This window comes from Notolepis coatsorum, assembly GCF_963971535.1.
Source record: "Notolepis coatsorum genome assembly, chromosome: 13".
NCBI lineage: Eukaryota > Metazoa > Chordata > Actinopteri > Aulopiformes > Paralepididae > Notolepis > Notolepis coatsorum.
The window spans coordinates 123,468,360-123,493,409 of NC_140177.1; the positions used below are offsets into that span (position 1 = coordinate 123,468,360).

The window sequence follows — 25,050 nt, forward strand, 5'->3', positions numbered from 1 at the left end:
TAGTCTAATGACGCTTTTCCACTGCATATTACCTACTCGACTCGACCCGCTTTAGGCACCTGGTACTTCGTTCCTTTTCCACTGCAGCCAGGTACTACTCCGTTTGGGGAATGGGGATGCAGGCGGGGCCGCCGCCGCTCGCTTGTGTACACTGAAAGCTCCGTGGGCATAGATGTCCGAGGGCTTGCAGCAAGCCAGAGTTTAACACAGTTTCAATCAATCAATCAATAACAACATTAACCAGACTCTCGTTGCGTCTATTCTGCCAAAGCTAACGTTACCTCTCATTGTGTATTCTACCAAGCAAACCCGGGTTTAACGTTACCTCTCGTGTATATCGGATAACAACAACAAACTTAACACATCAGCGATCTTGTTGTGACACTAAACTCTCCGCTCGGTGGTAAATTGGGTTGATGTCGGTTTTGTTTCATCAATAAATAAGGCAGAATACACAGTGAATCCATTCTTTTTTGTTTATTGCACTTGGTTCTGTCGCAAACAAATCCTGAATGAAATGCATCCTTAGCGAGGCAGTAAAGATGGCGGCGTTCTGTTTTCGTTCAGAGGCGTCGAGTAGGGGGTATCTGCAGAGCCGCAGAGCCAGGCTGGACCAATAGGGTCGCTTGGAACCGAGTAGGGTATATCTGCAGAGCCGCAAGCCAACTTTATTATTATGATAAAAAACAGCGGTGACGCGGTATTCAGCCTAACTCTGCGGTGAGCGTGATGCAACAGCGATACCGCGGTAATGCGGTTATCGCGGCAGCTCTAGGCAGACAGACATATTTAAACACATGGGTGAAAATTTGGATTTTTATATATGTTTTCCTCTTCCTCTCCCCCCATATTCACTCCATTCTCCCCTTTTCCCTCAGTCATCTGTTGTCTGAGCTGCTCCTCTCTGCCACCTCCTGCCTGAGCCTGGTCAACAACAGCTTGCTGCTGCTGGAGACGATCAATCTCCGTTTTCACATCCTTCTGCAGGTTAACCAGCTGTCCTTGCAGCTCAGTCAGCTTGCCCTCTGATTGGCTGAGGGAGGTCTTGAGGGCGGATACTTCCTGGTTGTGGCTGAGGGAAACAGACAACGGGACAGCGGGCACAGGAAAAGTAACATTCTCTCGTGGTACTGCACAGGCTGGCAACACGTCTGGGTTACACTCATTCATATGTGGCTCTCCCACCAGCTGTGCCGAAGTACCTACTAATGAAGGTGGCACGTCACGCTTACCAACCAAGTCATTACCTAAAATCACTGCCACTCCTTCAACAGGCAACGAGGGCCGAACTCCCATGGACACCACCCCCTGTACCAGATCTGAGGAGAACATGAGGTTATGAAGGGGAGCAGACACCACTTGTAACCCCATCCCACAAACCCGTACATCACGACCTGTATATGATCTGGGTGAAAAAGGCAATGCCGATCCCACAATAAATGAATCCAACGCACCGGTATCTCGCAGGATTTTAACCGGTACAAAGGAATCACTTCCCACCAATGAAACATGACCCTCCGTAATATAAGGAGAATAACCGCTTTCAATGTCTGATATTGTAGCTGTTACTGTCGCAGGTCTTGTATGCCACCTAACTGCATCAATGGCATCAGCCTTGCTACCAATACGAGCAGGTGCAGCCAACGCGACAGGTCTCACCTGGCCATTTTCATTTGAGAATTCCGCCTCTGCTCTGCGACTAGGGCACTCATTCTTCCAATGCCCTTCACGCCGACAGTAATGACAATTGGTACTATCGTCACTCTCCTTCCCAGAACCATTATTAGGCCTAGAATAAGCCGATTCCACGTTTGACCCAAAACGTCTGTCTGTGCGTGGAGAAAATCTATTCTGCTGCACACTACTACCTGCTTCGGCAAATGTACGTTTATGAATTAGACTAAATTCATCAGCCAACATTGCTGCTTCTTGCGGAGTTTTAACTTTTCGTTCGTTTAAGTAAGTAGCAATACTATATGGCACACGGTTTTTTATTTGCTCTAGTACTACTAAATCTGACAGTTCCTGAAAAGTTCCAACATCTGACGCAGAACACCATCGAGTAAACTGTACTACCAGATCACGGACAAAATCAACATGAGTCTGGTGCTCCCTTTTTTCCCAATTTCTAAAACGTTGCCGATATGCTTCGGGGACCAACTCATATGCACGCAACACTATAGCTTTAACTGTCGCATAGATCTTACTGTCTGCTACAGTCAAAGAAGCATAGGCCGCTTGTGCTTTTCCTGTAAGGACACACTGCAACAACAAAGTGCACTCCTCATCAGACCACTTTCGTGCACTTGCCACCCGCTCAAACAAAGAAAAAAACAGGTCCGGATCCTTTTCTGTGAACTGGGGAAGCAGTTGCCGGTTAGATCCCACATTAAATGTACTTTCCTCCTGACCAGTGACCCCGGGGGACATTTTCCCCTCAATTATCTGCTTCAATTTAATGGTTTCCATCTCTAATTGTGATTGGAAAGAATCCGCTTTAATTCTTTCCATTCTTTCCTCATGTTCCATACTCCTTCCCTCATGTTCCAATTTAAGAGTTAACAACTCCTTTTGCTGTTCAAAGGTCAAAGCTACAGGGGTCACTGTAGGTGAAATGACAGGTTTATCTATATCAATCAAAATCTCCCTCCCCACCAATGTGTCTCTCAACAATACTCTCACATCTTCCTTCAAACGTTTATCAGTCACCTCAATCTCAAAGTGCTCAGCAATTTTTTGCAGGTGTTCCCTTGTACACTGGTTCAATAACTCGATTGAAGGAGTGTGTATAAAGTCTTTTACAATGGACGCCATATCTAAAGCACTAATCACTACTTATATAGAAAACAAACAGAAAACATGGTGAGCAAGACTTTCCGAGTGCCAATCCCTAACCATATACAATGATATTTGTATTTTTGAGCAACCCTGGTTCCCTACCAATATCACTAATCTAAACCTAACCGTCTTCTTTCTTTACCCTCGACAGAGACCGAAGTCTCCACCTTACAGACAACAGTTCAAAACAAAAAAGGAAAAATAATAAATTTAGTGCATTCGGCGCCTACCTAACCAGGGCTACTCACTACCACTTTTAAACAGATTAAATAGCACTCAAAAAGTCATACTCACCACACGCTGCATGTCCACAGAGGAGAGGATTCACCACACTGCCAGCCATCACAAAACTGCAAAACTAAAGGTCAATTTGAAGAAAATAACCAAATTAACATTCAACATTTCCAATTTGCACCTGAATCTCCCCCAATCCAAGACATATTCAATTAATTTCAGCAAACAAATAGTTTCCAGGTTACTCACCACACTGGCAACCAGTCCACCCTAGATCACTCCCACTAGGGCCCAATGTAGGGAGTGAAAAATATGAACATGCCGAAAAAAAAAATTCTTACAAACAATTCTAGGGTCCAAATTGTTTTTCTTTTATAATCCCGGATGAGCCCCCACTTGTTACGAACTGGCTCAAGCTCGCAACAAGAATAGGGAGACACAGGCACAATTTAAGAAATAACAAAGAATTTATTATCAGTCAGCCAATATATATGAGTATCAGTCAGCAGTGTGTGGATGAGTGTATGTGCAGCATGAATGTGTAGGTGTAAAAGCAAAGAAAAGCAACCAAAACGAATGAACCAAAAGTAACAGCCAAATTACCAAAGAACCAAATAAACAACAGACAGCAACCAGACAAACAAAGAACCAAAAACAACTGGGGAGTTCGCCAGAGATCAGAGGCAGCCTCTCTCTGATATCCTGCTGGGACACACCGGCCCAGGTGTGCACCAATTAGCTGACGAGCCTTCCCCAGCTTTGCTCTGCCAGCCAGAGCAGAGGAAGGCTACACAGTGTGGGGGAGGGTCGTCACACTGCCATTGTGTGCACGGTTCGTCGGGTGGCTGAGCTCACTTGTTCTCGGTCCGTGGAGGAGATACAGTCGTGCGATGATTAACCTCGGCTGCGACCTGGAAGCCCCTCTAGTAGCGCACAGCGCTGGCACCAGACCCCCCCTCTTAACGTGGGCAGTGTGTTCTGGTTGAGATGCCGAGGTTTAGGGCCTTTAAACAGTTGGTTTACACCGGCGCCGTAACATCCGGTTGTACAATGGACGTGGCCGGGGGAAGAAGCCGTCCGAGGGGCCTCTTAGATGTGGCCTGCGGGGGTTTTCACTAGGGGTGCACCGATGTATCGGTCGGGTATCGGTATCGGCCGATAAGTGCCTTGGTGACTGCAATCGGCCTATCGGTCGATAAGCTCAAATGTGCCGATGGCAGTAGCCGATAAATTCAGTCGCGTCCTGCACAACGGCGCCGCCCCCAGTCCCCCACACACACACACAAGCTACTGCATCAAAGTTACTACTAAATATTGTTAGATCCTGATCAAACTGGCCAGTATCACGTCTTCGTCTGTTTGGCCCTCCATCCAATTCCTCTGCGTTGTGTCATTTTAATGGTCCTGACGTCTCTATACTGGCTGATAAGATCCTTATCTCTCCCCGTTAGTACAATCCGCAAACCATAATAATTCTCCACCTCCGTAAGAATTCGACACCGTGAAATACCTTATGAGGAAAAGCGTTTTATTGCTATAAACAGAACCTCATAATCAGATGTTATCAGATGTTATCAAATTGTATCGTCCTTGAAGAGTCTATTCTAATGATCTTTCGGTGTGTTCGTCTATCGTCCTTTTGTTATTCAGTCCAATAGTGTTCAGGCGTGGTCTTTAGCCTAACCCTCCTCGCGTTAGCCGAAGCTAATGATGATGTGGCATTCTTCCCCCCCCCCCCTCTCAATGAGAGGAGAGAGTGTCTTCTGTGTGATCTCAGTCCTACTCGCTCTTGGTCAGATTCTAGTCTGCCCTACACCCGGAAACACCGTTCGACTTATAGATGTTCGTCGTCGCAACGACGGCCCTGCCTTCTGGTTGTCATGCGACGTGTTGTCATGACAACTGCGTTAATAACCTTTACACACATTTCACGTTTCATTAAGATGAACCTCTCTCCCTCCTGCTCTGGGAGACACTCGCTCTTATCTCAGATGTTCTTACAAGGAATGTCAACAAACATTCGGCTGGCTGCTAAACATTCTGCTGGCTACTGCCTCTGAACCGCTTCTTCTATCACCGTCTTCCATGCACATTTCGATCCCACCGTTTTAGCTGTGGTCCCCCCAATCTATACATCACATACATTGAAAAAGCACCCCAAATCCTTCAATATTCAACATTCTCTTTTGAGACTCCGCTTCAGACTCTTATCATTTGGCACTAAAAGCTAAACATTGTCACCGATATGGCTGTCCGCAACATGTCATTAATTGTGTACGCGAGGTCGTCGCTCAGTGACTACGTTAACATGAGCTAGGTTAGCTAGCATGAGCTACCGGGAGATGGAAGACTAACGTTACTGGTGAAAATGTGATTTACGTTGGAATACTTCTTTGCCAACTTGCTGTACTTTGCTTGCAGGTCTGCAGCCATTATTGCTGGATTATGAATAGCCCCAACTTTAGCCAAGGTAACGTTATGGCTAAACCTTTAACGTTAGTTAACGCTAGCTTTCGGTTAGCTGTTCAATGCTATTAATAACACAACCAAGCGAACCCATCACAGCTCCCCGTCAACACCCCTCTCTCGGGAAGATGGCATTTAAGAAAGTATCTGCTGTTAAAATGACACAAACATTCGTTTTGTGGCATTAACGTTATATAGTTAGTGTTACACGTTCAATAACATCAGCATATTATTTACCAGAAGATGGCAAGTAAGCAAGGCATTACTCCGTTCATAGCTCAGTTCCATTCCGGCCGTTGCTCATTCCGTACCCAACTACCCATTCTGCAATCTGTTAATAAAGTTTTCAACCAGACAAATGTATAGAAAGGCTTTGTTTTATTATAACATTTGTTGCAGTAAAATCATTGTGTCTCGTTTGGTCATCTTGTGGAGCACTGGTCGGCGGGCAGCTAACGTATTAGCTAGGGATGCACCGATCGTTATCGGCCGATAATCAGTATAAATATGCGATCGGGAATTCCGATAATTAGTCATATTCGCCGATCGCGGAAACTGATCAAGTGGATATCTCACTCGCTTGTCTCAGACGCACAGGACCTGCAAACTGCTCCTCCTCCCTAGCCCCGCCCGTACCCAGTCAACTATTCACTTTTAGTAGGCATTGTCTAACGGTATTTAGCCGGCTAGCTACTGATAGCTCCGGATATCAACAAATGCCCCAGGAAGTCTAGTAGCCCATGTTGATATCTCCGTTAGCTTGCGTTAGCTGACGTTAGTTCACGGTTCAAAACGAAATGTCCGATTGAACTAAATAGTTGTCTTAACGTCATCTAGCCGGCTAGCAGTAGCTACAGATAGCTCCTGATATCAATGTCTTATAACATTGATTGAATGCGTATTCGAGCTGAGGGCTTGCTGAATGTGAAATGACCAAAGCATAACGTTACCAATAGGGTCCCGCTGCAGCGCCGGAGAATCCTTTTTGGAGCTAGGGCTACTAGAGTACACACAAGACAGTGGAGCTGTTTGCAGATAGCGAGCATTTTGACTTGTTGCGTGGTGGCGATGTCTCGCAGATAATACAAGTACAAGTCTAATTATATAATATATATATTTTATAAAAAAAAAAAAAAAACTTATATAAAATAATTTTTAATTTATTTTTAATCAAAAACGATCGGTATCGGATCGGTATCGGCCGATATGGCTCACGACGATCGGTGATCGGTATCGGTGGCAAAAAACGTGATCGGGGCATCCCTAGTATTAGCTTGTTGTGGTTCTCGCAAGCAGATCAATGGCGGCATGCCCGGAAGTAGAAAATGAATAAACGCTTGCCGATTGGTGGTAAGAACAGCAGGAGGTGGGTGCTAGCGGTGTGACGTAATTGGCCGAATCGACTGTCAATCAAAATGGTTCTATTGCATTGGTTGAGAGCGCTGGTTAGGGATGGGAATTGATAGGATTTTATCAATACGATTCCATTATCGATTCTGCTTATCGATTCGATTCTTTATCGATACCCTTATCGATACCTGATCAATTTATAATTTACATAAATAAATTGGAAATGCATACATTTACATTTAGTCATTTAGCTGACGCTTTTATCCAAAGCGACTTACAAGTTCTGTACGACAAGCCATCAGGAAGGGCACAACTCTATCAGCTGAGCAACAATGTTCATCAAAGTGTTGAGTGCTACAGTGTAGGTTAGTTTATTAGGACAAGTGCATGACAGTACGGTTAGTTAGGGTTAGATATATTTTTTTTTATTCAGATAATGGTTGAAGAAGTGCGTCTTTAGTCGACGGCGAAAGATTGGACGTGATTCGGCTGTCCTAACTGGGGTGGGTAGTTCATTCCACCATTGTGGGGCAAGGACTGAGAATAGGCGACTTCTCTTTGATGACCCTCCCGGAGCTTAGATAGGAGTAGGTCTGAGGCGGCCAGAAGATGCAGAGCGTAGGGGTCTAAGCTGGGGCCTAACAAAATTAATAGTTGGTTTCAGGTTGCCGACCGACCCTGCCGATTTAGGTGCGACCCAATATATTTTATGAGTTTTTTAAAAAAAATATAAAAAAAATTACTTTTTTTTTTTTTTTTTTTTTTTTTAGAATAAAGTTTCATATAAATCTTAGTCAAACATTTAGTATTATGGATATTAAACATGCTGGCAGAGTACATGCATCCATGTTGTTGTGAACATTTTAATTAAATAAAGAAATTCCCTATCCATAGTCGCCGTGGGAAAGAATAAAATAAAATAAATTCCCTACCTACCCATGGCCAAACTGACAACCAACCTGAAACCAACTATTAATTTTGTTAGGCCTGGTTAGAATAACAACATGCAACTTGACATTTCTGATTGTCATTTATTGTTGAGCCCCCATGTCAGAAAAATACAAAAACTGTAAAAAATTAAACATTAACTATAGCCTACACTTAAATAAAATAATGTATTTGAGATTCTCTTAAAATGTATTTTTTTTTTATTCTTAAACTAATTTAATCTATTGAATAACAGGTCGTTATTCCTCTGACTAGGCTTGGGCGGTATGACGGTATTAAGGTATACCAGGGTATTTAGAAATACCTACGGTATTGATTTTCAATACCGTCCGTCACCGTCAAAATCACAGATGCGCTTCAGTTTCTATAACAGTGAAACGGAGTTTTGAGTGTAGTGCACACACTGAGTGTAGTGCACACACTCGCCAGCAGAGGGCGAGACCGCTCTAGTGGAGCGAGTGGGTCACAACGGTGTAATGTTGCGACAGTGCTGTGAAAATACCGTAAAGCGTTGTGACGAGAGCAGTGTTGTTGTGGTCCTTGTGGAGCAATCAGTCTCTTATTATATGTGAACTAAAGAGTACAAGGTTTACACAACAGCCCCCACCCGCCTTTTTATTGTATTTGTACCGTCCTGTACTATCCGCTGTCAGCTGTTTATCTCTCTCTGTGAGCTACTGAGCTTGAATAAATAGCGTTAGCTCACGTTAGTAGCGTTAGCTCTGCGGCTAATCTTGGATTACCCTGAACTAAATCAATGGCTAGGTTATAAAGCATTCGAGTAGTTTTTACTGCACATAGAAGTAGCCAAACAACGGGAGCATTTCGGGAGCATATGACCAAAACCCAGGCAATTTCTAGCCCTTAAGGAATCAAATAGTCTGCCATGGCTATAGGCTAGATGCTAACGCTAAAACGGTGCGGGCTTCTACCGGTGCGGGACGGGACTATCATTCTGAGAGCTGGCGATGATTTGTTTACTTGGTAACACGTAACACCCCCCCCCCCCCCACCCCCCCGCTGATGAAAATGAAAGTCATACCGTCAAATACCGTGCACCGGGGTATTATAACATAAAGGTTTGCCGGTTTGAAAATAAGGATACCGCCCAAGCCTACCTCTGACTTCTGTTTCACACACACACACACACGCAGGGTTAGAAATTAACATTTTTTTTCAAGGGCTTTTTTTGCCCCCCTTAATTGATTTTCGGGGGCTTTTTTTTGTATTTCGGGGGCACTGAATTTTTATGATAAACGGTAGGGGTGGGACGGTTCACAAAATGGACGGTTTGGTTCGTATCACGATTTTGGGGTCACGGTTTTCAGTTCGATATACGTTAATCTTTATTAAAAAAAAATTAACACTCAAATCTAAACATGCTTCTCATTTATTAAAAATAAAAGGTTTACAGTGTTTACAGCCTTAAATAATGTTTGGCACACAAAGACCGAACCGACTGAAAAATATAGGCTACATTTGTCAAAGTATTAACTTAGTGCAAACAAACAATATGCTCAGCCAGCACTAGACTTTCCTTTCTTTAATTAATATAAACACACAAAAACAATGTCAACCATGTTTAAATTCCCTGATTGTCAGTTCTTAATGGAAAGATTCATTTTCTGCTTGAAATTATTATGTTTCTGTCTACATTTATTTAGACTAACATTATTTAAATATTGAGTGCATCTGTGGTGGATTACGCAATTCGGTGAGTTGGAACTATCTATGGGTTGGCGCCGGGTCCCCACGGACATTTTAGTGTCACGCACCTTCAGCAATGTTATTATCAGCTCCGGTAACGTTAGGAGGTGATGGCATGCAGTGGGAAAGCGGCAATAGTCCCGGTTGGAGTTAATAAAACACAGTTGTATGTTAGCCTTCTTGGATGTTGAATAAACGCCTATCATTGTCTTTAAACACCCCGCCTCTCAGACTCCCATTTCCTCCTCTGCTACAGTAGCTACGGTGACATTTCATTGACTGTACAGTATTAGCTTGCGGGCTGCGTCGGGCTACCATAGTTAAAACGTGCGTTGTGTTTACGAACTGCTATGGCAAGATGTGTGTAGGCCTATGTAATGTTAATGGCTATGTTTTTAAAGTCGTAATGAAGATTGATTTATATTGTGCGTGCCATTTTTACACAAACTGACTAGCACCTGGCTGGCTACAGTGCTGCTGCTGCTGCCTGCAGCCAGTGCAGAACACCGGCTCCGCCAAATGATTTTTTTTATTTGCGCGTCATCTGAACCGTACGATACAGACGCTCCATTACCGGATAAATATATATATAATTAGTAAACTGTCGGGGGCATTAAGTGCCCCCTTTAACTGATTTTCGAGGGCATTTTGTCCATTTTCAAGGGCATTATGCCCCAAGCCCCCGTTAATTTCGAACCCTGCGCACACGCACACACACACAGCTCCCTCCCCGGGCCCCTGTCCTATAAGGTATTGGCTTGTGTTGCTACACGGACACATTTGTATGTTGCACCCAGGGACCGAAACTAAAGCCCGCCGCCCGCCAGGGGCGGGCTCTTTTTACCTTTGGCGCATGACACTTAGAGGGCTGCCCGCCGTGTGGCGTGTAGACGTGTAGTTCATAACTTCATAACGATACTCTTGTGCGAGTACAGATTATAGCCGCTCGTCTTTTTTTTCTCCGCCGCGAGATCGTTAAAAAACTACAAGTCCCACATCGCACTCAAGTCAACGGTCCAATCACAGTAGAGTGATGTAACTGGTTTCATGAGAAAAAAAGCAAATGACCAATCGGAAGCTATCATTTGGCTTGTTTACTTCCATCTGCTCTAGTCTATATCGGACCTCCAAGAGCTAACGTTACTGTTTAAACAATGACCCAGTCAACTATTCACTTTTAGTTTAATACATGACGAGGCATTGTCTAACGGTATCTAGCTGGCTAGCTACTGATAGCTGCTGATATCAACAAATGCTCCAGCAATAGTCTACTCGAGTGCATAATACCTCCGGTCCCTCGTTAGCTAGCTTAGCTAGCTCACGTTGATCCATCTGTCCCAGTAAACTAAATTGTCTTAACGTTATCTACCGGGCTAGCAGTAGCTACAGATAGCTCCTGATATCAATGTCTTATAACATTGATTGAATGCGTATTCTAGCTGAGGGCATGTTGAATGTGATTTGACAAAAGAACGGTAATGTTATAAATGCGTCCAGCTGCATCGCCGGAGAATCCTTGCATGCTGAATGTAGGGTCTAGCTGAATATAGGGTCTAGCTGCAGGGCCGGAGAATCCTTGCTGGAGCTGGAGGCTACTCAAGTATACACACAGACAGTGGAGCTGTCTTGACTTATTGCGTGGTGGCGATGTCTCGCAGATAATACAACTACAAGTATGATTATATAATATATATTTTATTTAAAAAAAAATGTATATAAAATATATATATATATTGTTTTAATCAAAAAAAAATTGGCAGGTAAGAAATATGCTTGGCGGGTAGACTCTTCCCATCTACCCGCCACTGGCCGGTGAGTCAAAAAGTTAATTTCGCTCCCTGGTTGCACCACCTCGGTACTTCCTGGCTTACAGTGTACAGACTTGTAAACAAACACTCCGCCTCTTATTATATGTGAACTAAAGAGTACAAGGTTTACACAACAGCCCCCACCTGCTGTTTTATTGTATTTGTACCTGTACTATCCGCTGTCAGCTGTTTATCTCTCTTTGTGAGCTTGATTAAATAGCGTTAGCTCACGTTACCTAGCGTTAGCTCCGCGGCTAATTTGAGCTCACCCTGAACTAAATCAATGACTAGGTTCTAAAGCAAGTAGTTTTCACTGCACATAGAAGTAGCCAAACAGCGGGAGCATTTCGGGAGCATATTACCAAAACCCAGGCAATTTCAAATAGAGTCTGCCATGGCTACATGCTAACGTTATTGCGCAACTGTAGGAAAAACCTGGCAGCGATAAGGGAATTGAAAGTCACGGGAGCCACACGGTTCCAGGCATCGGCCAATTTGGTTTTCGATTCCCATCCCTAGCGCTGGTTGAGAGAATAGTATCCATCTGCAGGCCGCCAGATGATACTGGGAGAGGGATAGTGCTACATGGCATGGTGGAATTAATACCATAAACATATTTCTTGATGTTTCCTTTTTTTAAGTAAGTAAAGAGGCCTACAAATACAAACATACACATACAAATATACAGTAGTTTCATTAAAAAAAAATTAAATTACAAAAAAAAATAAAAAAAAAAATATTAAAAGAAATTACAAATACGTATTTTTTGCCACAAATATCGGTATCGGCCGATTGTGTTAGTTGAACAATCGGTATCTGTGGCCAATTTTCATATCGGTGCATCCCTAGTTTTCACTGCCATTCTTGTGCAACAATGGATCTGGTTTTGTAGCCTCAGGAATTGAGTTAGCTTTCAAAGCTTGCGGAATTAGTTCTGTGTGCTTGCTTGCTTGATCTCCAAACGGCAACAGTGTGTGATGCACAGCCGATGACACCCAATATATGAATTGATGAATATGAATTAAAAATGGGGTCTTGGGTTTTCACATATCCCACCTTGTTTTTCTCTTTCGTCCAGATCCCGGCTGCCTCAACACCCCCCCCCCCCCCCCCTTCCTACCTCGACACTCCTTCCCACCGTCCTGTTCTCTCCTACCCCTCCACACCCCTGTCCTCTGCTCTCTCTCCTACCCCTCCACACCCCTGTCCTCTGCTCTCTCTCCTACCCCTCCACACCCCTGTCCTCTGCTCTCTCTCCTACCCCTCCACACCCCTGTCCTCTGCTCTCTCTCCTACCCCTCCACACCCCTGTCCTCTGCTCTCTCTCCTACCCCTCCACACCCCTGTCCTCTGCTCTCTCTCCTACCCCTCCACACCCCTGTCCTCTGCTCTCTCTCCTACCCCTCCACATCCCTCTCCTCTCCACAGCTTTCCCCTTCTCTCCTGACTTTCCTCTCCTGCTCCCTGCTTGTCCGCCTCCAAGATAGATTCCCTCAGGAGTAAGGTTGACCTGCTGAAGCTGCCACTGGCCCTGACCGCCAAGTCCATCTCCGAGCGCAAGATCCTGCTGAGTGGCGTCGGTGAGCAGCGCTGCGTGGGGGGAGGAGGAGGGGCCCGCAAAGCCCGCTCACCGCCGACCCGAGACATGGATACAGAATCGCAGTACTCCGGCTACTCCTACAAGTCCTCGCACTCCCGCAGCTCCCGCAAGCACAGGTAGGACGGTAGCAGACACAGGACGGTAGCATCACAGGACGGTAGCATCACAGGACGGTAGCATCACAGGACGGTAGCATCACAGGACAGTAGCATCACAGGACAGTAGCATCACAGGACGGTAGCATCACAGGACGGTAGCATCACAGGACGGTAGCATCACAGGACGGTAGCATCACAGGACAGTAGCATCACAGGACAGTAGCATCACAGGACGGTAGCATCACAGGACGGTAGCATCACAGGACAGTAGCATCAGGACAGTAGCATCACAGGACGGTAGCATCACAGGACAGTAGCATCACAGGACAGTAGCATCACAGGACAGTAGCATCACAGGACAGTAGCATCAGGACAGTAGCATCACAGGACAGTAGCATCAGGACAGTAGCATCACAGGACGGTAGCATCACAGGACAGTAGCATCACAGGACAGTAGCATCAGGACAGTAGCATCACAGGACAGTAGCATCACAGGACAGTAGCATCACAGGACGGTAGCATCACAGGACAGTAGCATCACAGGACGGTAGCATCACAGGACGGTAGCATCACAGGACAGTAGCATCACAGGACAGTAGCATCACAGGACAGTAGCATCACAGGACAGTAGCATCACAGGACAGTAGCATCACAGGACAGTAGCATCACAGGACAGTAGCATCACAGGACAGTAGCATCACAGGACAGTAGCATCACAGGACAGTAGCATCACAGGACAGTAGCATACACACAGGTAGGACAGTAGTGAACACATGGTGAACCATATTGTACATGAGCGCTGTGTCTGTGCGGACAGATAAATTGATTGGTGCACAGACATGCCTACAGACATATGCTGAGGTCCACTATTGCATAATGTTAGTCCGTGGCCGTGCAGAGTCCGGTCTGTGTGTGTCATCTAGACTGTCACTGAGCCTTACGGGAGGTGTTGTGAAGGCTTGAACCACCCCATTGGTGCTTAAGGGAAAAAAGGCAGCGAAAACAAAGAAAGAAGACGCACAAAAAACTGTCTTGACAAAGTATGCTACTATTTTCACCCCTACCTGAGGAGACAGTGGCTCAGGGGGTAGAGAGGTCCCGTGGTAGTCGGAAGGTTCCGAGTTCTAAGTGACCTTGAGCAAGACACTTGACCCCTAACTGCTCCCAATGAGCTGGGGGGCATGTTCTCTAGATCTGGTGAAGGGGTAAACCCTGGTGAACATATTGTGGGGCAGCAAGCCCCTCCTGTGTTTAAAACACTATGTGCTGAAATAGGGTTGGGCATCGTTTGGATTTGAACGATTCCGATTCTCTATTTCGATTCCTGTTCTAAACGATTCTCAATTCCCATTCTTTGAGGTGCAGGTCAAAACAGGTCACAGCTTATTTCGCAGGAGAAAAAATTTATTTGAAAAATCCTTTATTTTTTTCATACTATTCACATTGTCAGTTGACTTGATACAGTTTAATTTGGTTGCTGTACTGTAACTAGGGTATTAATTAACAAATTAATAAAAAAAAATTAAAAATCTTCTTAACACATTAGCTGCCACGGAGTTTGATCATCTTATGCCATTCTCTGCGAGCACTGTAAGTCTATGGAGATGTTCACCTTCTTTACAGGGCTATAACTTTTTAAATTGTATTGCTAAATTGACATTACTATGGCCCATTCAACATCGATTATCTATCGTTCAGGATGTAGGAACGTTTTACTTTTTCATTCACACATTCATACGAAAATACCGTCTAGAATATAAATATGTTTTTATCGTTTTCTGCAGTAATTCCTAGAACGTGAGATATAGGCATAAATGCATATATAGATTATCAAATGCAGTTTGTTGACGATCCACGCTATATTAACACTTTAATCGCCAATGACGCCTTAACTCGTCATTCCCCGCCATGCTAATTCTGCCAATGACGCCGTAACGCGTCATTGAGATCAATATTTAAAAAAATCTGTGATCGCAATCATATTTCTCCCCCGGAGACTTGAGATCTACTGTTGATCCCCTCTCAACTCTCCAACGGTTCAAGATCGCCATCTGGTGGCCGATCGGCGGATCGCCCAAACCGGAAACCGGAAACGGAAACTGGTGCTCATCCAAATTCGGTCCGATCACTCGCTATAGGTCCCGGGACTCGAGCGCAACACAATGGATAGCGATCCGTTACCAATAACTCGATAAACAACATGATTTGGACGTATATACTATTATACAACCTGGAGATGGATCGCATATTTCAACATCCCATAATAGGAATATTTTTGCTCCACGCTCGTCGCCCAACGGCCCGAGGAGACTGGGGTGAGTTTCAGCGTTTTTATTTTTTTACCGTGTTCGATACAAACTGCTCTAATGATCATATCACCCACACTAGATGAATCATCTAACGTTGGCCACGGAATTATAAACGACCCCCCCCCCCCCTATCCGGTCAACATCAGATGATAAGTAGTAACTTCTAGAAGCACGTCCATTTGAAATTTTTTATCTCGCGCTGATCGCTATCAAACTGTATTTGATCATCAATATAATGCATTTAGGGCTATAAATTCCGTGATCGTCGTTAAATGCTTTATGTAGTATGGGTGATATATAGATCAGAGCAGTTTGCATGGATAATAATAAACAATCAGGCTGAAAGTAACGTCAGCCTCCTCTTACCGTTGGGCGATGACACTGGAGCAAAAAGATCCCAGTTATTTGATGGGGATCGAGTAGATCCATTTCCAGTTTGTATAATAACAATACACGCCCAAATCATGTCGATTATTGAGTTATGGCAGCGATCCATATCCACGGTGTGTGGCTAGAGTCCTGCAACGATATGAGAGTGGCCGGACGTATTTAGGAGACACACCGATATCCAAACGGGCATTTCCGGTTTGGAAACTCGCCGATCATCCACCAGGGGGCAGTATTGAAGCGTTGCAGAGTTGTGCCGGCTCACACAGCATCAGACCAGGCTCCGTAAGGGAAATATGAATACCATGGTGAAAATATGAAATATGATCTCAATAACGTCGTACGCCGTGTATTGGCAGAATTCGCATGAACTTGAAACCCGTCGTACGACGTTTATGGCGCAGGATGTGTTAACGGTTCTCGGTGCCCAACCCTGCTGATGATGGTACGCTATTCAGCCCCAACAGCAGTTGTTCAATGCTTACAAATAATCCTTTTTCCCCCTGACCTGACCGTGTCTTCCAGGGACAAGAGGGACCGGCACCGCTCGAAGAGCCGAGACGGCAGCGGCCGCGCGGACAAGTCGGTCACCATCCAGGCTCCAGGAGAGCCACTGCTGGACGCCGAGTCCACCCGCGGGGAGGACCGGGTCAGTACCTCTTGGCGTGTTCCTTTTAACCCTTTCACGGCCACACTACAGAAGGGTTAACCTTCTGTAGTGTGGCCGTGAAAGGGTTAACCTGCTGTTGTGTGGCAGTTAACATTCTGTGTATTGTCGCAGTGAAAGGGTTAACCGTTTGGTAGTGCGGCAGTGAAAGGGTACACGTATCCCTTCTTTTCCATTTCCCCTCTTAACTTGGGACCATGTTGGAAACAAGTCGACAGACTTTCACATGTTATCCTTGTACCCTTTGTTTTTATACTTTTGTATAAATTGTATGTACTAAATAAAAAATCAATCAATCAACTTCTCTTCAGATCTAATTCCATCTCGTTTACAGTGACGCCAAGTTAATCTAATCTCTGACCAGCATCCGGGTGTTGAGATAGGGATCGATTCCTTTTCCCACACACACCCCTCCTAACATCCTCCCCCACCTCCGCCTCCTCCTCTTCTTCCAGGATGACAACTGGGGCGAGACCACCACGGTGGTGACCGGCACCTCGGACCACAGCGTCTCCAACGAGGACCTGACGCGTCTCTCCAAGGAGCTGGAGGAGTCGTCTCCCCTGGAGTGCAAGCGCTTCGTGGGCCCGGTGCTGGGCGGCCTCCTGAGCTTCTTCGCCCTCGTCACCCCGCTGGCCTTCCTGGTCCTCCCCCAGGCGCTGTGGCGGGACGCCCTGGACCCGTGCGGCACGCCGTGCGAGGGCCTCTACGTCTCCCTGGCCTTCAAGCTCCTGGTGCTCCTCATCTCCTCCTGGGCGCTGTTCCTCCGGCCGCCCCGCGCCACCCTCCCCCGCTTCTTCGTCTTCCGCTGCCTGCTGATGGTGCTGGTGTTCCTGTTCGTGGCGTCCTACTGGCTGTTCTACGGCGTGCGCGTGCTGGAGCCCCGTGAGAGGGACTACCGGGGGATCGTGGAGTATGCCGCGTCGCTGGTGGACGCCCTGCTGTTCATCCAGTACCTGGCGCTGGTGCTGCTGGAGGTCCGGCACCTGCAGCCGGCCTTCTGCCTCAAGGTGGTCCGCAGCACGGACGGGGCCAGCAAGTTCTACAACGTGGGGCATCTCAGGTGTGTGGTACTGGGGAGGGGGCAGAGAGAGAGAGAGGGCATCTCAGGTGTGTGGTACTGGGGAGGGGGCAGAGAGAGAGAGAGGGCATCTCAGGTGTGTGGTACTGGGGAGGGGGCAGAGAGAGAGAGAGGGCATCTCAGGTGTGTGGTACTGGGGAGGGGGCAGAGAGAGAGAGCATCTCAGGTGTGTGGTACTGGGGAGGGGGCAGAGAGAGAGAGAGGGCATCTCAGGTGTGTGGTACTGGGGAGGGGGCAGAGAGAGAGGGAGGGCATCTCAGGTGTGTGGTACTGGGGAGGGGGCAGAGAGAGAGAGAGGGCATCTCAGGTGTGTGGTACTGGGGAGGGGGGAGTGGGGGAGTACAGAGAGAGAGTGAGAGCATCTCAGGTGTGTGGTACTGGGGAGGGGAGAGTGAGAGAGAGCACGCTTTTTTGTGCATTTGGCATTTACATGGAGGTCAGGCACCTCAGAAGAAGTCTGTTTAAAAAAAAAAAGAAAAAACATCTATCCGCAAAAACATAAAACGTAAGCTATCTGGCTGCAAGCTAGCCTAGCTTAGCACAAATGAATGGAAGCGGACACGGACCAACTAGTCTAGCTAGCAAAAACAACACCTATCCTGGAGTTTTAAGCTAGTTTTTGACAGTAAGGGCTGTCAAAATATCAACTCAATATTAATGATGTGGCTTGGGTTAGCTGCCTAATTCTGTGTCGAATAGAAAACCCTGATTATGAAGTCACGTTTTCAAATCCTTTTACATTTTAGCATAGCCTTAGTGTGTAGACTAGAGCCTGGTGAAATGTTTTTGCAGTGTCAACATTTGGCCTAAAGCTGGCCTTGTTTCTGTAAGCTCATCTCATCACTTTCCACCAGAGCTAAATGTATGTTGTTTCCTAGAGCAGTGGTTCTCAAACTGTGGTAAGTGTACCACTAGTGGTACTTGGTGGTACTGCTGGTGGTACTTGAAAACATTTACAAAAAAGCAAAAAAAAATATATATATTTTGCAGTCAGGCCACTGAACTTAGAAGCAGGCCAAAGCCGCGTGAATATTAAAGGCAACCAACTTGTGTTCAGCGTTTCTCTGATTGGCCACGTGACCGCCCTAGCACATGCCCTTATCCGCGCTGAGAGACGCGGCAGAGAGTGGCCGCGCATGCGCATGAGGCTCCCCCAGGTGCTCTGAGAGGTGCTCGTTGGTTAATGCCTCGTTGTGTTTGCGTTGTTGGTTAATGCCCGTTGTTGTTGGTTAATGCCATATCGCTATCGCCGCATCACTTAACGCCATAACTAACTGCCTAACTAACTAACTAACTCGGGGTTCTAAAATTTAAATAGTTATATAAATATTTAGGGTTAGGGTTTTCTATATTATATCCACAATCATTCATCTAAAAAATTGTATGGGCGTAAATACATGTTAAGATATTCAAAATCGTCACAGCAGTATAGTTTGTTTATACTTCAGAAGTGATGTACAGTGACGAGTGAATCTGGTAGTTGGTTGTTAAAAACGCGAAATAACATAATAACGTTACAGCGTACAGTTTCTAGTTCAGTCAGCAGCCTCCACTGATGTTATGACGTTACGAAATAACATTATACATTATGCTCCGCGCTTCAATTATACATTATGCTCCGCGCTTCATTCATTCATTTCATAATCAGTCAGCAGCCTGCGTCCTCCACTGATGTTATGACGTTACAAACGCCGCGAAATAACATTATACATTATGCTCCGTGCTTCATTCATTCATTTCATAATAAGTCAGCAGCCTGCGTCCTCCACTGATGCAGCCTCCACTGATGGATTTCATTTGGGACCGCTGCCGCTTCCTCCACTGATGGATTTCATTTGGGACCGCTGCCGCTTGCCTGCCGCGTTCGCGGCAAAAGGGGGCGGGGGGTCGTGGCCAATCAGAGAAAAGCTGAACACAAGTTGGTTGCCTTTAATATTCACGCGGCCAGGCCAGTGTTTCTGGTTGCGGCGGCGCGATAGTTAGATAACCTAAGTGGGTAACAACCAGGAGATCACTGTGACAGAGAGTAATGCAGTCTAAACAGTCATAAATCTTTCATTCAACTTCAGCCCTGATCATAACCATTTATTTTTAGATTTTTTGTAATGTCAGATAAAAAATGAAATACTCCCACTTTTCTGAAAAGAGTTGGTGTTAAATCTGACATTACAAAAAATCCATCAAAATCTGTGTTGCTGCTAATCATTGACACATGCCTAGCCTGTAATAATCCCCCCCAGAAAAATGTACTTTGCATTTGATATATTGAAAATATTTTCTAACAATAATTTCTTTGTGATGCCCATCACAAACCTTTAAAGGGTAAAATTTGCAGGAAATTAAGTTTTTGTAACAAAAGTGTGTGTGTGTGTGTGTGTGTGTGTGAGAGAGAATGACGGACAATTGCTTGCTGTGTGAGAGAGCGAGATAGAGAGAGAATTAAGTACATTTGCTGAAATACTTGCTTTTCGGACTCACTGAACACATGATGAAAACTCTGTGAATATCTTTTTCAAAGAATAACATGTTTACTATCACTTTGTAGGGAAGGCTTTGAGGTACCCAAAAAGCACATTCATGAAAACCTGGCATTTCCTTTCAAGGAATGAATCACAAAAAAGTGCCGTTATGTTACATTTTTGCGTTATGGATGTTACACGTCTGAAATAGACAAAAAACACTATCAAAAATAGGGCTTTACCCACATGTGTTTGACTTCGGTGGACCATTTTGAGGGTCAAACCAGTCTGGATTCATGTTGTAGTCTGAAAAAATGCCAGGAAATGCTGAGAGAATTGTTGAATATATATATAGAACACAAATGTTCTACAATGTTCGATTATGACATCATACTGTGACATCACAAATGTTCTAGAATGTTTGATTATGACATCATACTGTGACATCACAAATGTTCTAGAATGTACTATTATGACATCATACTGTGACATCACAAATGTTCTAGAATGTTCTATTATGACATCATACTGTGACATCAAAAGAATCACAAAACTAAATAATCTTCATTTTTTTGGGTCTTAAATAGTTTCAAAATATCAGTCACTGAAAATAAATTACAACGTTTTTGGAAGATAGCTTTTTTTTTTTTTTTTTTTTTTTTTACTTTCGCCATTTCCCTGGCTCTTCTTCTTCTTCTTATTTGAATTTCCGGCAGAGTAGACGCATCGAGGCGTATTACTGCCCTCCGCAATTCTTTTTATGGGCTCTTCTTCTTCTCCTTCTTATCCTTCTTCACCTTCTTTTCTTCTTCTACTGGACCCCGTCATCAACTACATTGTCCATTGGAGTGCAGCTACTGCTGCTACTTCCTGTCTGAGCCCCCCTCCGCGGGACCCTCCTTGCCCCCTGCTATCTTATCCTGGGCCGCTTTGTCCCTCGCAGCCTTGTCCCTCGCAGCCCCCTCAGCCAACTCTTCACACACCTCCCTCCAGTCCAGACCTTCCAATCCCAGATGTTGAACCGCTATCCTAACAATCATCTTCACCATCTCTGTTCTACCCGTAACCTCTGCCATACCAGTAACTACCCCTGCCACGAAGGCCACAATACCTAATTTCTCCTCCCTTCCCCTGTCTCTTTCCACCTGCTCTACCCTCACTGCCAAATGCCCTCCTTCAACCCCCTGCACCCTTTCTTGGCTCCCCTGTCCTGCCCTGCTAACCGCCCCAGCATACGTCAACTTACCCTCCCTTCTCTCTCTCCGATCCGCGACCTGCTTCATCATCACCTCGCACCCCCGAAACGCTACACTGTGCTCCCCACCACAACTACAGCACCTCGGCTTCACTCCCTCTCCACATTTCCCATATTCATGTTCCCCGCCACACCTAGCGCACCTCATCCCCTTCATACACGTGGTAGCTTTATCGCATTTATACTTGGTCAAGTTCGACCGACAGAAGCAGGCTGAAAGGGTTCAGATGGGGGGGGGGAAGACACTCTGGGAAAGGCACGGCTGCAGTCCGGGATTCGAACTCGCTCAGCCCCAGATCCGCGCGAGCGCGGTTGTCCACGGCGCTGAAATAGCACTCGCGGTACGTGGTGAGCTACTGGAGCTCCCCTGGAAGATAGCTCTTTATTTGATTAACATAAAAGTGTTTTCTATACAGAGAACAGCAATATTAATATTGGTTAAATCAGAAAATGAGTTTTGGAGCAATTCCATGAAAATGTCAACCTCACCATGAAAAAGAAAGTTGTAAAACCTGAGAAGTCCAATTTCACTCTGCCTGGACTGGTTCAGAGAAATGGTATCTCCCTCTGTTATCCATGTGAGGATTGAGGTGTTCACGAATCTGATCAAAACTGACCCAGGACTTGTCCTCTTTGGTTGGAAGTGCAGTGGTAAGCCTCCATAAGGGACATGGACATGTGGCGTTTCTGAACCCTCTGCTTGACTCCTTCTCTTATGGTCACTGCATCCTTCATTCCTGGGGCCCATCTTGAAATGTCGTCCCTGGAATAATACTCATTTACTTTCTGTTTGGTTTCATTTGGGGTTTCTGTGTTTTTTGCGGTGGGTTTCTTGTCACGATACTCGGCAAAACAATAACAAATGCACATGTAGGCTGAGCAGACGCGAGGGGGAGATGGCCGACAGCAGCCGATTAGCAGTAGGCTAACGTGGACACTGCTCTGCCTAGACCAACAATGTGTGAAAAAGTTGTGTCTGGAACAAGGAGTCATAAAATACTTCTGATTTAAATCAAACAAAGGGGTCATAATCGGACTTAACACACATTTTTGATAGTGTTTTTTGTCTATTTCAGACGTGTAACATCCATAACGCAAAAATTTAACATCCATAACGGCACTTTTTTGTGATTGATTCCTTGAGAGGAAATGCCAGGTTTTCCTGAATGTGCTTTTTGGGTACCTCAAACCCTTCCCTACAAAGTGATAGTATACATGTTATTCTTTGAAAAAGATATTCACAGAGTTTTCATCATGTGTTCAGTGAGTCCGTAAAGCTTGTCAATTTCCATAACATCCATAACGCTGTGTATTTTGTCACCTATCTCAAAATCCAAAAGGTCAAAACATTTCTTATTGCAGGCAAGTGTAACTAAAATGTGTAAATTATACTTCAAACAAAGGGGTCATAATCGGACTTAACAACACACATTCGCAATGTAACATCCGTCACTTGCAATGTAACATCCATAACGGTAACATCCATAACACTTGTTGTAAAGAATACCACAAATAAGACCAGAATGACTAATTGTTGCTAATATGTCATCTTTATAAAAGTTAGCTTTGCTTAGGAAGTTTGGTTGACATTGCATTCCAGATGCATGTTTTATGACAACTTTTCCTGGAAAACGTTATGGATGTTACATTCGCTGTCCCATAAAGGGGCATTAACAGCATGCTTCACCTGCCAATGGAAAGACACAAAGTACATAATTGATTCACATATTGATACAACAGCCCTTCATGACCAAAGGTGAGGTTAGAAAAATATCTGTTGAATTTTTTTTGCCATTCTGGCCATTCAGAAAGTCATACAATTAAGTTAATAGAAAAATAAATGTTTACATCATTGTGTCTCCTCCTGTAGTGTGAAAAAACATGCATTCTCATAAATATTACAATCAAATCTATTTTGTACTTCAAAATATAGACCTTGATGATACATTTGAAATTGGTTTGGTTATGATCATGTTATTTTAATTTTTTCATGGTGAGGTTGACATTTGCATGGAATTGCCCAGTTGTTCTTAATTTTCTCACTTGCTATGTGAGAATGTTAGTTATTATGTTCTCAATGCCCCTTGCATTGTATGAGTTGTGTGGAAGCGTTTGCTAGTTCTAGTGCTATCCCTTTGTACATTGTGGCTGTGTCTGACAAAAGTTAACAATAAATAATGGTATTAGGAATACATTTGCCTCCTGTATTTTAACGCCGGTCATATGGTGGTACTTGGAGAGCCAGCTACGTTCTCAGGTGGTACTTGGTGTAAAAAGTTTGAGAACCACTGTCCTAGAGGTTAGAAAACACTGGGGTAGTAGGTTGACCGGTTGGTTAGGGAGGCTGCCTAGCAGTCAAAGTGTTGCTGGTTCAATACTGCCTAGCACCATGTACAAACCTTGTCCTATGACGAGTGTAGACCTGGGGAGTCATGTGATGGTTTTAAAGGAACACGCCAACATTTTGGGAAATTAGCTAAGCTAATTAGAAATTATGTAAGCTAATTTCCCAAAATGTTGGCATGTTCCTTTAAAACAAACTGTTTTGCCGATGGTCTTTTACCGCAGGTTTATATGGTTCCACTTATTCAATCGGTCTGGTGTTTGACAGGAGCAGAGTTGAGCATAATTACATGAGATCTATGTTTTTACATTTTGAGGAAAAACAAGGACAAAGTCACGGGTACAAGACTACGTCTTTCCAGGAAAGGGTTAATTAGATTAGAACGCTGAGAGGACGACGTTAGGAAACCAAAACGGTCAAAACAACAGACGGAATACACCGTTGGAATGATATACTCATGATGACATGACTTGTTTGTTTTCCATGCAGTCATTTTCATGTTTTCAATGTTTTATTGATGGCAAAAGGAAAACAAAGATGGCGGCTACTGTAGTAGTTACCGTTGAAAGATTACGATATAAAACACATTTTTTAAAACATTTACCTTTTATTGATTGTAACAGTATAATTATTAAATATTCTATACCGCTATCAGATTATGAACCTACACAACAGTTTGGCTGTGATACTTTATAATATTATGTTTTGACTTTCAATGGGTGGCTACAATGAGGGGAAATGATTCCCTCTTTATCATTAGCTATGGCTAAATGATAGAACACAACATTAGCTAAATTATAGAATACAACATGTCCTGATTTGATGTAAAAACTAAATCCTACATACATGTATAGTGTTTTAATAATGATTGTTGCCTTTATTTTGTAGTATCCAGCGGGCGGCTGTGTGGGTGCTGGACAGATACTACAGTGATTTTCCCATTTACAACCCCGCCCTGCTCAACCTGCCCAAGTCCATCCTCTCTAAGAAGATGACTGGCTTCAAGGTGTACTCCCTGGATGGTAACTATATTTGATTATTCCTGTCAACAACATTATTCCAGACCAGACTTATGTCCGTTCTCTTACATTGTTATTCTGCATCGTCCAGCTTTGGGCCCGGTCATGTTCAGGCAAATCAAGTCAACATGTAAGATTATATCAGTTTCACCATTTTTTAAATGTTACGACTTTTTAAGCAAATCCATTCCCTATGGAAACTATTTTGACTGCACTTTTTTTACTCTGTCTATTTTTATCCTTGTTATTACTGCCTATTTTAAAACTGAATCAAACCGTAATCAGAGAGGCCTATTGGGATGTTGGATCCTAATATGAAAAACTGTGATTTGCCTTACCTTGCTATCTTTTTATGCTTGTTTTATGTCATTTTATGCTATAGAATCAAACCATAAACAAGGTGGCCTATTGGGATGCTAGATCCTAATGTGAAAAACTGTGATTTTATATGTCTGCACTTTATGCGCAAATTTTGTGCTG

General features: G+C 44.5%; 1 protein-coding gene across 2 annotated transcripts in view; it reads left to right on the forward strand.

Moving 5' to 3' along the window:
• Positions 1-12,503: 12,503 nt before the first annotated feature.
• LOC311239156 (vang-like protein 2) overlaps positions 12,504-25,050 on the forward strand; it is a 41,650-nt gene continuing 29,103 nt past the window's right edge. For both annotated transcript variants that reach the window (XM_084327412.1, XM_084327413.1), the window contains exons 1-4: positions 12,504-13,067; positions 16,271-16,394; positions 16,868-17,475; positions 24,440-24,573. In XM_084327412.1, the coding sequence (XP_084183538.1) occupies positions 12,997-13,067; positions 16,271-16,394; positions 16,868-17,475; positions 24,440-24,573 (937 nt within the window). In that variant the 5' untranslated portion in view covers positions 12,504-12,996. The remainder of the gene's footprint in view (positions 13,068-16,270; positions 16,395-16,867; positions 17,476-24,439; positions 24,574-25,050) is intronic.